Below are 16,387 nucleotides of genomic sequence, written 5' to 3' on the forward strand. Positions count from 1 at the left end.
TGAAAATGAACTAGACACGCAAAAGTGTTCGTGGCTAATTAAGTCCCTGACTTTTCGCCATAATTAATGACAAGCATCCGTTCAACGGGTTATGTTTTCTTTGCTGCATCTCAAATCATAACATAGGAAATAAAAAGATCTGAGTTCCTTCAGCTATTTAATTTGCATATTTTCCAACACACGCAATCGATTTATTGCTAACACAAGAAGCACTGCTAATAATTTGCTCATACAGCAAATCTCCTCTTTTAGATGGCCCTCTTTTCTAAAATGTTTCCTCTGTAAACCCCAATTATGAGTAACTGTTTTCTTTACCGTTAAAATAAGACGTTAGATAACTATAAGCTATGTTAATAAAAACTTAAAGCAGAAGCAAATCCAGGCCTATGTCAGTTACTTGAAAAGCAAACTGTCCTCAGTTCCTACAAATTTTCCTGGATGACAGCTGCATAGAGCAATTACTGAATAAATACATACACTATGCTTCTAATACACTCTCACCTAAGACCCTTACACCACACTGCACATCCCAAGCCCTTTAGGGGCCCCCGCGTGGACAAACCTCCTGCACTCCGAGTATAATATGATGACAATCCCTCTCTGCTACTTCAGGAATGCTTTCTGGTATTTATCACACTGTGCCTCATGTATCTCCACCATCTTCCCAGTGAAAATGCGCTTTCCTAAAGGGCAGGAAACAATAATTTGGCTCCCTGTCACCTCCCTATGGCATCCCACATCCATTATCTTTGCTTTAAGGCTATCATAAGGCTGCCAAGCCCATACCCCTTCCCTGGGGTGCCCCAGCACCCAGCCCTCTGAAGGAGTACTCATCACTCATCAGTGAGTACTTGAGCTCTGCAGCTCCATCCATAGAGCTGATTAGAGCTAGAAGGCGGCAAATTGTAAACAGCATTCTCTTCCTCAAGAGTTTTGAACTGGCACATACAAGCTCTAGTTAAATGAGGAGAATACCTGACTGGCAGGCAGGGTAAGTCATGGCCAGAGCTGGTGCTTATCAAAACCAGCAGGTGAAAGGGAACTAGGTACCTGGAAGCAGCAGCTGGGTTCAAGGAGGAGAATAGGAAGATGGGCAGTGAGAGTGGCGCTAAGGTGAGTGAGACGGACCAACAAGATCAGGGGGAACTGCCTGAGTTACCCACTCCTCCAGTTGGCACGGCATGTCCTTTTCAATAGCCCCTGTTTAAACAGAAGCTACTTTGGTAGCTTTATTGTGAACAAAACCCAAGGAAATGGCTTAACTCCTATGTTGGTTTACTAATGCTGTCTCCCGAATCCCTTCAATCTCTGAGTCAAAGCATTTTATCCAACTACTTTTATCTGATCACCGGCCACTTTCCACCTTCCACAACCACTTTCTACCTCCTATGTCACTTCTGTGCCCTCCTGCCCTGTCAGACGATGCACTCCTTGAAGGCAGAGACAATGGTTCACTTTTGTGTTCTCTCAACAGCAGCCAACGCCGTGATAGCCCAAGAAGTGTCTGACAAATATTGAATGAATATTTCTGGTTAAGTTCAGAATCCATTATTGGAGGGAAGTTAGGTATATATTAACCTCCCACTGGGCATTATTAATGTATCTCTTAAATCATCTAAATAATATATATAGTTAGATTCTGAGTTTTTGAGAAAAATGAGCATCTCAGCGCCTTCCAATATTATTCTTTCAAGTGTGATGTCATACAAATAATAGAGTTATACAAATAATAGAATCTTATATCAGAAGCAGTAGATTAATGTTAATAAATATACATCTGAGAAAGATGCTTAGGAATAATTAAAAGTCAGGCTCTCACTTAGGCTATGAGGGCCCATCCAGCTGGTCCAGAAATCTGAAAAGCAGCCTCCTCTTTTGGTCATAGAAACACGCTTTATCTTTGAAAGCTAATGTTCTCGGTGCATAAAATTTTTTTTAAAAAGGAGAGCTGAAGTAAATCCAAGCATTAACAGCCAGGAGAACGGTAAAGTAGAAACAATTTTAGATCCTTAGTCAAAGAATGTATTTGGTAGCCTAGGTGGTTTTTGCTCACTACAGAAAAATACTTTAAAACTTGGTTACCACCAGGGTGCTTTCATTCTAAATTTTAAAAATCTGGAAAACTCTCTCTCTCTCTCACTCAGGCTATCCAAATTAGAAATACATTAATCTCAGACAAGATGACATTTAAGTTGTTAAATATGCAAAGCAAGAAAAACACTGATGATATTTAAGAAAGCCAACCAAAATGTAGTAATATATATAGAAATATAAAAATATGTCTTTAAGACATATTGTTAGAGTCTTATAGAAATTTTCCTCTGTCCCTAATATTAAGAGCAAATAGGGAAACCCTCTTAGTCCTTTTTGCAAACAAGATACCTGGGACAAAGGGTTAATGCCAAAAGTCTTACTTACACATAACTAAATTACAAAAGACCAAAGATATTTCAAGAACACAAAGTCAAATGTGGTTAGGAAAAGGCCTGAAACAGTTAATGTGAAGGCCAATGGGACTGTTACTAATTCTGAAAATAATGTGCTAATTATGGTTCTTTCTAGTCATTCAACTTTTGAAATCAATTTTAAGCAAAGTCTCAAGGATATTTCTTTTTTGAAAAAAGTGCTAACAATTATGTAGTGTTAATAAAATGGCAGTTTAAACATGTAAGTCAGAAGTTAATAAATAACATTCATCTTAGTCAATTCACAGCTCTGCAAATGGAATGAGCAACACCTCTCCACAAGGGGTTTTCCAAAAATAATGCAGACCTTGCAGGAGGCAAAATAAAGAACTTGCCTTCTGGACTTATCCAGGAACAAGAGTGACTAGATTTGATAATTACTGAAGATGAGTGATAGGTACAGGGTGCATTCATTATACCATTCTTTCCACTTTTCATATATGCTTGAATTTTTTAATTAGAAAGAATGAAAAGTAAAAAATTAGCCCAGCAGAAACAGAGTCAAATTTCTAAATTTACATTGCATTAAAAAAAAAAAAAAAGTACAAAAACAAAACAAGATCCCAATTGTATATTCTGATTGCCACTGGCATTTAAGAACGTATACCTAAAACAAAGAATCAAAAACTCTACAGCAGGGGCGTACACCTAAAACAAAGAATCAAAAACTCTACAGCAGGGGCGGCCAGTTAGCTCAGTTGGTTAGAGCTCCTGCTCTTAACAAGGTTGCCAGTTCAAATCCCACATGGGATGGTGGGCTGCGCCCCTTGCAACCAGATTGAAAATGGCAACTGGCCTTGGTGCTGAGCTGCGCCCTCCACAACTAGACTGATGGACAACGACTTGACTTAGAGCTGATGGGTCCTAGAAAAAACACACTGTTACCTAATAAATTTTTTAAAAATAAACAAAAAAACTCTACAGCAAAATGGTACAGAGGTAGCCTAATCATGGGATATCTTCATCTGAAAGCTTTCACATATCCGTTTTTTTCTCAAAGAACATATCCAAGAGGAGAATAAGGAAAATATATAATAACTGAGGATTTGCTATGTGTCAGAGTGTTTTATTGCAAGTGTTTTATATGTAGCAAGTCATGTAATTCTCTATCAGTTAGCAATCGTTCCATTTCCTAGAAGATGAAATCGATGGAGCTGGAACATACCGAAAGTAGCTGCCATTTCTGAACAGTCAAAGTGGACATGAATTATAAGTGTAACACTACTAACACGTTAGCATACAAACCCAAACAAAGTCTGTCCTAAACAATACATTTCTGTTTCTGGATTTAAATGATGAACTTCCTCCTTTAAACATGTCTGGAATACAAAGAAAAAGCCTATCAAACTGTTTTCAACATAAATTCTTTTAATAATAGTTAGAGATATTGGAAACATAGTAACTAATTTAATTGAGAAACAGAACTAGAAACCAACTGAAAATGTTCTCTGCTTACAATTTAACGAGGTGCTGAGAGGGAAGGTGCAGCTGATGAAACACTACTGCAATAATGGGAAGTGTGAGCGGTGCTGTTTGTACAATGACGGCCTCCTGGAAAAGCAAGGGACATGTAAGGCTGTGGGGCATTGCCTATTTCCCAATAATGTGGCCAAAGTCTGTTTTTCCGCACTGTGTATAAATACATTGTTATATATGTACAATTATATTCAGAGCTGGAAAATATTGTCCAAGAACCTTGTTTGATCTCACGCTTATTCCGAAGTGCTGAATGTAAAAACAAATGGTGGGGGGGGAGTGTGGGGGGGGGAGTGCGGGGGGGGGGGGGTGGAGAGCGAAGCACACCAAAATAGACAGAACACAAATGAGAGAACACAAACAGATGTGTACACATATACATATAAGCCTAGATTCTCATTCTTGCCCAATTTATGGCCGATTTTCTTATTTTTAAAATATCCAAACACTACAGTTTTATTTGCTAAGTATACCTCAATAGAGCTAAAAAGCAAAAGAAAATTTACTCCAGGAAAAAAAAAATTTAATACACAAAATGTCAAATATAAAAGTCTGAAGAATATTACTGCAAATATGTAATAATAGAGTATGCATATAGGCAGTAACAAGACGAAATGTTGAATCAAACATTAATTTGATAACATGATAATTGTGTGAAGAAAAATCCAAACTGGTTTCATCCCTTTTACCTCTAAATCCTAGGATTTGTGAAAGCAACCCCTATATTTATACCAGCCATTAAAGCATATGATATATCAATTCTCATATATAGGTAGCTGGATTCCTTGAATTGAAAATTGTTTCACCGAATAGGAATTTTTGGATCTTTTCCAAACCACAACACAATGTATATGGGCTTGTGATTTGTGGATCAATTGAAAGACTACAAAGCTGGACAGCACACAGCAAAATCAAAATGGCCAAATGTGTGCAACAGATTCTGCCACAGCACCGTGTACAGTAGACCCTCGAAGTTGGTTAGATTAAAAAGATCGCATGTGTTGTTTGTTTGTTAAAATTAATTTTAATTCCACATTGATGGAATGAAAACAACAAGGCTGAGAACCAACTCTTGTCTGGGAATCCCACGTTCGGTTACAGGTTTTAGAGGAGAAAGTTGGGCAAAATTAATGGCTTTCTTCAACTCAGAAAAAAGGTCGTTTTTGTTTTGTTTGGGTGCTGGCCTGCTCTGTTCGGTGGTCCTACTAATTCACAGACAAAACAATGGTTCATTTAGAGAAAGAACATTAAAGAAACAGAAAACCATATCGTTAGCTGTGGAAAAGAAAACACTCCGGGAAAAGCGAGTATACCCATAATCTAATAGAAGAGATGACACACAAAGCCGCATTCACCTGTCTGACTTTCCCAGCTGGAAATCTCTGCCACTGCTTGAGGCTCCACCTGTTCCAAACTCCCTCCAGAGACCTGCCCCCAGGGTGAGTTGGCAGAGCCACTGACACCTGCTCCAAGCCCCTACCTCACACCAGGTGCTCTGGATGTTAGGGATACCGAGGGCAGGCGGCAGGACCTACATTGTTTTACGTTCTCTCCTTAAGAGGAGAAAGAACGGTGCTGAGACTCATACTTGTCATTTAATTTGACAGTGTTTAACTTTTATAACACACATCTGCATATTCTTATCATAAAGGGAGACTTGCTCTAAGACTGGTGAAGCAGCTTGCCTGGGCTGCTCAGGTATCAAAGAGCAAAGGCTGGATTTGAATGGAGGTCTGTCCAACGGCAAAGGCCGTGTTCCCCCCATTGCACTTGACCCCAAAAGTTCCCTTTTCACAGCATCTCGTATACAGTGAGGTGGATGAGCAGGGTGATCTTGCATGTTCCTTTCTGTGCTAACATCTTGAAATTTGAATTCCTTGCTCTCCCCAATCCAACCTACCCTTGGACACTGGCTAATACTTCAAAAAAGTGTCTTGCCCAGAAAACAATCCCATAGCTCATTCTTATCTCTAGGATCACACTCCAAATCGCCAGACTTACAACCAAGATTCCTCTACTTTACAGCCTGTTCCACCTTTCCACTCTTCTCACTTCTTTTTTCAATTTATCTAATTGAATATTTACAATGTGTGATCGAAAAATTAGGTGAATGCTGCTACCGAGTGCCATCCAACAGAAAGGCAAGGTTCTTCAATCCGGGAAGTGGTGCATTGAACCTTAGGTCACAGTGTGTGACAAGTTTCAACTTGTTGGGTGGAGTCAGTCTGGTGTGAGCTACGGTTGAGAAGGTGTGTTTTAAAGCGCACTGTAAATCATCCCCGTGTCACACAGTTCTTCTGGTATAATGGCAATTTCTGCCAAATAAAAACATTACAGTGTGTCCTCATCTACCTTATTCAGCAGATTTGGCACCATGCAACTTCTGGCTCTTCCCCAAAGTAAAAATGATTCAGAACATGGAGGCAGCCACGACAGGGAAACTAAAGACACTCACAAAAGAGGATTTCCAGAACTGCTTCATAAAGTGGCAAGAATGATGGGATAAGTTGTTTGAAGTGAGGGGGAGTATTCTGAGGGGTATTAATGGTAATATGTCTTTTACTGTAATACATTTTTGAAAATTTAAATATTCACCGTATTTTTTGATCACATCTCGTATATAAGCTTCTTAAGAGCCAAAAGTGGTGTCTTGTCGCCACTCAGCAACACATGGCACAACATCCTCTCCTGAACATATTCAATAAATATTTGCTAAATTTGGGAAGGAACAAGATCCTTCAGATGAAAAAAATCAAAAGACACTTCCAATGTTTTCTTCTCCCATCCCCAAGCCTTTGGTCTAAATAAAACAATGTTTTAAAAAATGTTTTCATTTCATTTATGAGGACAGTAAAATCTAAAACTTCTCATTTTTGTTCCTAGGCTTTAATACATTTCAAGGAGAATATTATCCTAGTTTTGTTCTATTTATATTTATAAGACTTCTGGTTCCTTAGGCCAATGTTTGGGTACTGTAACTGTTCATTAAGGCAAGCGGCCACTTTAGGCTGTTAAATGATGAATAATTTATATAGTTATTTTCAAGTTGTTTCAGTGATGGCAGCACTTTCTGCATCTAGTATAGAATGTAGGGAAGAAGCTGCTATTAAAAGGACCAGTGAGGAAAATAATAATTGAGGGAACGTCTGTTGTGATCATTTATGATTGTACACAAACTATCCCAAAACTTAGTGGCTTCGAACAATAACTATTTCTTATCTCACAGTTTCTGTGGGGTTAGGAACCTGGAAGTGGCTTAGCTGAGGGTTCAGAATGTCAGCTGTGGTCACATGAAGGCTTGATTAGGTTACACTTGGCAGGAGGCTTCAGTTCCTTGCCATGCCCATGCCACAGTGATCCTTAGTGTCCTTATGACATGGCAGCTGACTTCCGCCATGGCAAAAGTATGCAAGATAGAAGCCACAGGTCTTTAATGACCTAGCCTCAAAAGTCACACACCATGATTTCTGTAATACTTTGTTGGTTTTACGAGCTTGGACAATTAAGTTTGCAAACTCATCCTAGAAAAAGTGCTACATACCTCATTGCTGAATATCACTATGGTCACCTGCGAAGTACTCCCCTTGGGAAGCTATGCACTGATGCCAGCACCTAGTCCACCCTTCAAAGCAATTTTGGAACTCTTTTTCTGAAATGGCCATCAGAGCTGTCATCATATTACCCTTGATGTTCTGAATGTCAAAAAAAAAAAAAAATCTTCCTTTCAATATTTCCTTTATCTTCTGGTAAAGAAAGAAGTCACTGGGGGCCAGGTCAGGTGAATAGGGAGGGTGTTCCAATACAGTTATTTGTTTACTGGCTAAAAACTCCCTCACAGACAGTGCCCTGTGAGCTGGTGCACTGTCGTGATGCAAGAGCCATGAATTGTTGGTGAAAAGTTCAGGTCGTCTAACTTTTTCACGCAGCCTTTTCAGCACTTCCAAATAGTACACTTGGTTAACTGTCCAGTTGGTGCAAATTCATAATGAATAACCCGTTTGGTATCAAAAACGGTTAGCAATATTATTGCAACAAGTTCGCGAACTTAATTGTCCAAACTCGTTCGTATATGTCAGCCCTGCACAGTGTGAAAGGACTGCACATGTAGACACGGCTCAGAGGAGGGAGGCAAGTATCACTGGGAGTCATCTTGAAAACTAACTACTATGTAATAATTTAGACTATCTCACAATTCTGTGGGTTGACTGGGCAATTCTTTTTCACATGGTGGTGTCAGCTAGAGTACTTTCAGGGAAGACTGCAAGGTCCAACGTAGCCTTGCACACATGGCTGGTGCAGGCAGCTGGCTGGGAACTCAGGTAGGGCTACTGACTGAACGCCTCCATTCTCTCCCATTTGCACTTGTCCACATGGCTGCCTTCCCAGAGCACAAAAGAAAATTTCTTTGCCTTCTTAAGGCTTAGACCCAGAACTGAACCTGTGTCACTTCCACTCCATTCTACTGGTTAAAGCAAGTCTTACGTCCAACCAATATTCCAGGGGAGAGTATAACTTCTGGAAGGCATAATTCCTCAGAAGCAAACCTCGTGTGAGCATATAGAGAGGGCAAACTCTGCAAGCTCTCTGGTCTCTTCTTATCAGGACGCTAATCCCATCACGAAGTTCCCACCCTCATGATCTCATCTAACCCCAATTACCTCCCAAAGTTCCCACTTTCAAATACCATCACATTAGAGGTTATGGCTTCAATATATGAAATGGGGTTGGGAGGACACAAGCATTCGTATTACAGCAGTCCTCAATACATATTTGATGAAGAAATGAAAGAAAATCCTCAAATTGTGCTGACTGTGCTGATAAAAGAAAAATACAAAGAAAGGCAAATATTTGAACGAAGACTGGGCAGAAGAAGTATAACTATGATGACCAGAAAACGGAAGGAAATATATGGGCACCTAGAATTTGGAGGATTTGGGATAAAAATGCAGATTAAACAAATAATTGATTTAAACCATAAGTTTATCTTCCCAATAAAACTTTATAAGGGCTTATAACCAGGAACAAAGGTAAAAGACTCAATTTTTACTTTTCTCCTTAATTTTCCCCTTGACCCATGATAGGACAGAAGAAATCAGGGAGTAAAAATGATAGTATTTATAATAATAACAACAAAACTAACAGCAACACATGCAAATTGAGAGGAACCTGAGATTAAGACAGACTAGATAATTCACCAAAATAATAATATTTCACACATCATATTAAGCTAAGTGTCAACAAATACAACGTGCAGCTTATTTGGGGAAATCCTCTGAAAAAACAAATTTTACAAGTGAGTTACACTGCTTCGCAAAAAGTCAAAATGAGGTCATGGTCATGCGTTCCATTGATTTCCTTCTGTCCTAGGTCCAGAGAATGCTAACAGCTGCCTCTCTCACTCTGCCAGCTGTCTCTAAAACATCTGTGTTTTGGTCACAAGAGGGACTGAGTAAGCACAAAAAGAAAAAAACTATTCACCACTATTGGGAGAAAAATAATCAGTAAATGAGTAGCGCTGTAAATGGTAACTAATAGTAATGGTTTCTGTTTTTTTTTTTAAAGGAATTTGCACAATGATAGATGACAAAATATAGTGGATAAATATCTTCATCATGCTGAACAAAAATGCTCATTAACCTGGAATTCTATACCTAATTAAGTCATTGTTCAATAAGAACAACAACTTCTGGAAATAACTAAGGTGACAGATACACAAAAAAAAAATAAAAGGAGGAATCACAATAAATAAGAATAGAGATGCTCTGGTAAAAGGGTTGGCTGTAAACAATGAATTCACTTAAAGAGAGAACTTCCAACTACGGGAATTATGCCAAAAGAACAGACTGTCAAATTACAATGTTAAAAATACAGAAGAAACATAATTCACAAAACCTGTGAGAAGGGGAGGTAGAAAAATCATGAATATTATTCCCTGTGGCTTTCAAGGAATCAATCAATACTGTCAAAAATAAAAACATGGAATTAAAAAGGAAAAGAATAAAGGAAAACTAACGTTTTCCAATAACAAAAAAATTCAATCCGACAAATTATTCGTTATTCTAATTATAGAAGAGAAAAATATCAAAATACCTACAAAGTGGGAAGTAGCAAGAAGACCCTAAAATATCAATAAGGAATATTCTATGTAGTTCACGATGCATCATTCAATAGAAAATGTCCAACTCTGTTTAAAAGTTCTGAGGAAATATTCACCCCCATCCATATTCTCCCCAAAGCTGGTTCAAGTTAGGATGTACCATGAATTCCCTCAGCCACCCACTCTTCAACCTATAAAACTTTGCTAATCCACGGTATTTCTAAACCCCGCATGTTGGACTGCGACTATTTCTATAGTCTATATAGAAATATAGTCTATATAGAAATATAGAATATAGTCTATATTTCTATTTTGCCCCCTGCCACCTTCATCCCCTCTCCCCACTCCATGCGGCTCAGGTCTATCTGTCAAACAGCGCACACACTCACATGGCCAGTGAAGGCCAGTCCCAGCACTGAGTCCCTGTGCCAAAGGTAGATGTATGACCGAAAGCAGGGCCTAGCAGAATCTCTCCTTGAAATTACAATGCACACTGGCAAAACATACTTGGGAAGACAAGCTACTTCCAGAGCTACTGACTGCCATCTTTCCTAGCCTCCTAGAGGAAGCCCATCTTAGCAGGAGAAAATGAGATGAACATAAAGAATAGGCAGAAAACAAGAGGGACCCCAATAGAGAAATTCCAGGCAGCACTGAGTTTTAGTTCCAGTATTTGAAGACTGTTTCTGGATGCCTTCGTTAAAATTCTATACTCTACCCCACCCCAAGATCTTTCCCATCTGTGGGAGAAAATATCCTCCATGTGTAAGATGTTTGGTGGGTTCCGTCATCTGGTAACAGAAACTGGCTAACTAACCCACCCTTACTACTTCCCCATCTTTTCATTTCCTTTCCCTTTTTCCCTCTCCTTTCTGAGACTCAGCCACCCACTTGTCCACTGGATCTCATTTCTCCCAATATACCTTAGCCTTGTTTTCATATGATAGACACCCACCCTTCCCACAGTTTAGCTTAAAGCTTCCTTTAGGCCAAATTCCTTTCTTTCAAAAAAAAACCACAAAGACACAACAAAAAACAAAGCCTTTCCCTTTTCCTAGAACTGCCCTCAAGCTCTAGGTCTACTCTCAGAGTCCACAGATGTCTTCACCATCCATTCATGTAACCTACTGCAATTTCACTTCTAGTTCATCGAAATTGCTATCCCAAGATCAACAATGACCTTTTATTTGCCAAATTAGAACATTTTGTTATACAACAATGTCCAAAACTTAGAAATAAGAAAAAAAGATTAGTGGGTGTCTGTCTTAGCAGTAAAATGCAGGTGTTGTCTTCCAGAGCTTGGGGGTGGTGGGGAAAGAGGCTCAGATTCTACAGGGTGTGTTCTTCTGATTCACTGGCTATTGACTATGCTATTTTAGGGCTCCATAAGGGTAGGTACTATAGAAACAAATAGCAAGAGCAAGTGTTTCCTGCCGCATGCAATACAGAGCAGATGATCTCTAGTTAGTTGTAAAATGAAGTTTGTTGGAGAAAGAATTTAAATCTCTCCAAATCAAACTGGACTAGTTAGAACACCTTTCAAGTTACCTCATAAAACAATGAATTGAATAAAATTTTCGATGGGTGCTCACTTTGCAAGAGAGTGACGATTTTGCCTTGTCAAAATCTATACTTCGACCACTTTTGGTGCAACACCACGCTGGACGTGTCATCACCTTCCACGTTCAGAAACCAATCTGGCTTGACTTCCAACACATAACATCTCCTAGTTCTGATCCTAGGTCTCTGGCCACTGCTCCTCCACTGATGCCATTCTTTCTCTTTGCTCCCCTGAAATGCTGCCAATTCCCCAAGGCTCCTTCCCAGGACTCTTTCCCAAAGGCATCATGAGAGTGAAATGCAAGGTAGCTGGCACTTTGTTAATGCTCAATAAAAGCGATTTGGTAGTAGCACTGTGATCATTGTCACCATGTGCCATCCTCACATCGCCCGTTTTTATCTTGCTAACATTATTTGACAAGCCTTTCTCTCCCCTAGATCCCACTTTAGGAACAGGTCCTGTGTTCTACTCATCATTGCATCCTTAGCACCCAGAGATATATACTGTTTGGTGAAGAGAGAAGCATTGGGCTCTGAAAAGGTATTCATTACCTTGCATTAAAATATTTTTCATGAAAGATGTATTAAAAAGGACCACATAATCCTGACTCCCAACCACCAGTAAAGTTCTGGAGAACTCTTCACTGCACCTTCCCTCTCCCTCTTGTTAGATCGTGGGGTCTGAGACCTTTAGAGCCCAGTCATTGGTGGCATGTGGTAAAGGGGGACGGCAGCACAGGTCCATGAAAATGCAACCTACTGGAAATGTAATGCCTATGTAATTTTAAATTCCATAGAAGCCACATTAAAAAATAAAAAGAAATGGGTAAAATTCATTTTAATAACATATATTTACAATTGAGTAACAGATACCTGTTTATAACAGTATACACAAAAGGTCATTATTTTACTATGGAATCCATATCAAAATTATTGATGTGACATTTTACATCGCTTCTTTCCTGTAAATCTTCGAAATATGGTATCTGTCTTTTGCGTACAGCATGCACCAGTTTGTATGGTCTCAACAGCCACATGCTGCTAGCGGCTCCTGTCTGGAGAGTGCAGCAGTGGAGTCTCCAGCAGGGTAGGCCCTGATGGCAATGAAGACTTGGGGAGACAGTGACAAAGCAAGAGCATAGCTTTTAGAAACACAAATCTCTTGTCATTCCCTTCCTTTGAAAAATAAATAAATACCTTCAATGACTTCCTGTTGTTACAGTTCAGGACCAAATTCATGAGAAGGGCTCACAAGGCCTGATGTTTGGGCCCTTTCTTACATCTCCAGTCTAATTTCTGTCTAATTCATCTTAAGACTTGGCCTGTGTGCATCATCCTCCAAGACCTCTGTGGGTGGTGAGCTGATGCAGGCAGATAATACCAGACTTCCAAGACAAAGGAGAAACAACCAAGGGGCTTACTCTCCTCCCCTTCCACTCCACAGCCACTAACAATCTGGCAAAGAGAGACTGAGAAGAACCACTCTGTGGCTTAGCCCTGAGACAAACAACAGACTGAAACAGGAAGTGAAGCTACCCAGGCACTCTTGGGATTTCTAAGTGCCGTAGAAATCAGGGTCATTCCCAAGGTCAAGGAGAGTAATTTGTATAGCGCCGTCATGCAAATGCAAAAATATTGCATTATTCCTAAGTAAAACAAAGGGAGGAAAAATTTAGATGCAAACTCTGATACACACATGAAAAGAACCATTCAACAGAAAATGACGATGTGGTCAAAGTCACCGACTAAATTTGAGTTCTAGCCTTTTTTTTAAAAAAAAATTTATTTCACATTCAAAATGTATAATTTGTATGTATATCCAGAAGCATGCACACACAGTTTCAATTTACCAAAGTCATAATTTATGTACAAAATTGTACTAGAGGAACTCTTTCATTGAATGTGAATTTTATTTCTAAAGAGTATATTTTAGAAATGTCATAAATGGGCAAAAGTGAATTATCAATCCCTAGTTAATAAATAAGCAGGCAGAATGTTTTGAAAAAGATATTAAATAGCACTTAAATACTAATGATTTCTACTTAAACATAATTACTTTTCACATCATGATTCATACTCCTTAAAGATAAAAATCACTAGCTATATAATATTTTGATATGTACATGCTGTTTTGCTTCTCAAAACATAAAAGTTAATATTTAGAGACTGTCCTTTCTTAGAGTACTACCAAAAATTATATACTTGTATATACATCATGTGTGTGTGCGTGTATGTGTACAGAGGGTGCCAAAAAAATGTGTACACATTTTGAGAAAGGAAAAAACTGTATTAAAATTGTAATAATCAATATACACTGATAACAAGTCACGTTTGACTTCTGCAATTACAAGAGGTGCTCAAAGTGGTTACCATCAGCGTCCAAACACTTCTCATTATGGTGAACTACTGCTTGAGCAACGTGGACCAAAGCGTTAATATCTCTTAAAATGTCTGTGTGTGTGTGTGTGTGTGTGTGTGTATTTCATTACACACTTATTTTTGAGCCAAGAAGACTACAGGAAATTTTCAAGTATATAAAAGATTACAACAACAAAAAAATGTTTCCAGGCTATCTTGCTGTTTATATGATGGGTAAGGAATCTTCCTTTTCCAAAATGCGTAAGACTAATTCCTTTAAATGTTATTAAAACATAAATAGCCACATGTCCTAAAATAGATAAGTGTCTAGTGAGTGAGGGATAAAATGCCTGGGACTCCAGTGATTTTAAACTGCATTAATAAGGAAGGAATACCCTGCATGCAACAGCAAGAAAACTAGGAAGAATTATGCAAAAGACAGATCTCTACATATGGAGAAGCTGTGATTTCCAGCATATAAAAGTTATGTCAAAAGAGCAAAGTGGGGTTGGGGGGGTTCTAGAAGAGGATAAATAGGGTCAAATATACGGTGATGGAAGGAGAACTGACTCTGGGTGATGAACACACAATGTGAGATATAGATGATGTATAACAGAATTGTACACCTGAAATCTATGTAACTTAATTAACAATTGTCACCCCAATAAACTTCAATAAAAAAAAGGGCAAAGTGCACAACAGTGCATACAGAAAAAAAAATAAACATTCCCTTTTGCAAAAAGGATAACTCAGGAACAATGAAAATGTTTATCAACAGAGGATGGGTGGCAAGTGAGATTTCTGAGTGTAACTGTTTATAGTTTCAATGTTTTAACAATGTGAACATTTTACTTTTTCATAAAGTAAAATTAATAAGGAGGGAAAACCTAGAATGGAATACAAACAGAAATAAATGAACTAAAATATATCAAATTGGTAATATAAAAAGAGGAAATTTAATTCTAGTCACTTTTGAACACAATACCTTGTTTGTATAGCGTCAAAGATAACAGAAAAGTGCCAACATAGCTTATATTTTACTCAGTTGGTTTATTGATGGTCATAACATAATTTTAAAAAAACACTTATGCAGGGAGTAAAGCAACTAAATATATCAATGGTATAGTGAATCACGAGGAACAAAGATTTTCACTATAAGCCATAAAACACAAATATTTAAGAAGTTACAAAAAAATAAATAAATGCACGTGATCCCACATGAACCCGAGGGGACTTACTTCTTGGCAGTACTGTAGGATGCCCTCCTTGGTGCCAATGCAGGTTTTCGTCCCTGATGGATCTGACTCCCACTTCCCATTCTGCACATTCATATGCATGTTCAGTTTGCCACAGAACATGGCGACCTGGGGTTCCGCAAGAAGACCAGCATTGCCATCAGTGGGCACCTGAAAAAACAAAGGTTCAGTTAGTTGTAGAAATCCATAGTTCTGGGGCACAGATCAGGGGAAGGGCTGTAAAATGGAGTGTGGAACTAGACAACAATACCAAAAAGAGTTCTATTCTTGCTAATTCTCAATTACGACAAGCCTGCCTTCCGCATTCCTTTAAGTATTATGGATGCTACATACACCTCCCACAACCTCGATGTCTTTTTTTTTTTAACATTGAAATGAAAACATTAGTAATATTAAGAGGCATGCATTCATTGAAAAGTTTATCCATTTTCACATGGCAGATTTTTGTGGTGTCTACTGGAAGGTTCTGACAATAAAATGTTTTTCTGCAATAGATATAATCACTCTGGAGGAAACCACATTCTCATAGTAACCTCCAACTGACTGACACAAAGAACAAGACCATGTCCTGCGTTGATGATCAGGTCTGGGGGTCACGTGTGTCACCTCTCAGAGCTGAAGGCACAGTCCTAGTATGCATTATAACTTAGCAAGTGACTCCATTATAATTTTTTGAGCAGAAAAACTACTGTACAATTTACCATGCTCAAATATAACAATACGTTGGCCATTAACTGGTTTTCCCCAGAGCATTTCCTGGTTATCACACTCTCGGCTTAAGAGTACATTAAGGGTGCTGGGTGCTGATGTCCCATCTTCCCAACCACAGCGCAAGGAGGCAACAAGGTCTCCTGCAGGGCCCAGCAGAGAGAGTGCCGCCCTGCTGTACGGGAAGCTTTCAATAGGTCTGAGCAATTCCCACCGCAGGCAATGCACCATTTAACAAAAATAACTTGGAAAGGAGTGCCCTCCTGTATTTCCAAACCATCCTGTGCATAGGTATCACCTTAATGTAAATGCCAGGAGTGCCAAAAATGTATATAAGTGGACACTTTAGTCAACGTTACTCAAGCAGTAGTTCGCCATAATCAGAAGTGTCTGGACAGTGATGGTAACCACTTTGAGCACCTCTTGTAACTGCAGAAGTCAACTCTGTTCATCTTTTGTAATCGGTG

At 38.9% G+C, this 16,387-nt stretch overlaps 1 protein-coding gene across 6 annotated transcripts in view; it reads right to left on the reverse strand.

Moving 5' to 3' along the window:
- The window catches only part of APP (amyloid beta precursor protein), a 251,072-nt gene that overhangs the window by 175,151 nt on the left and 59,534 nt on the right, over nt 1–16,387 (reverse strand). For all 6 annotated transcript variants that reach the window (XM_081064208.1, XM_081064206.1, XM_081064205.1 and 3 more), the window contains exon 2: nt 15,195–15,362. In XM_081064208.1, the coding sequence (XP_080920334.1) occupies nt 15,195–15,362 (168 nt within the window). The remainder of the gene's footprint in view (nt 1–15,194; nt 15,363–16,387) is intronic.

This window comes from Rhinolophus hipposideros (genome assembly GCF_964194185.1).
Source record: "Rhinolophus hipposideros genome assembly, chromosome: 2".
NCBI lineage: Eukaryota > Metazoa > Chordata > Mammalia > Chiroptera > Rhinolophidae > Rhinolophus > Rhinolophus hipposideros.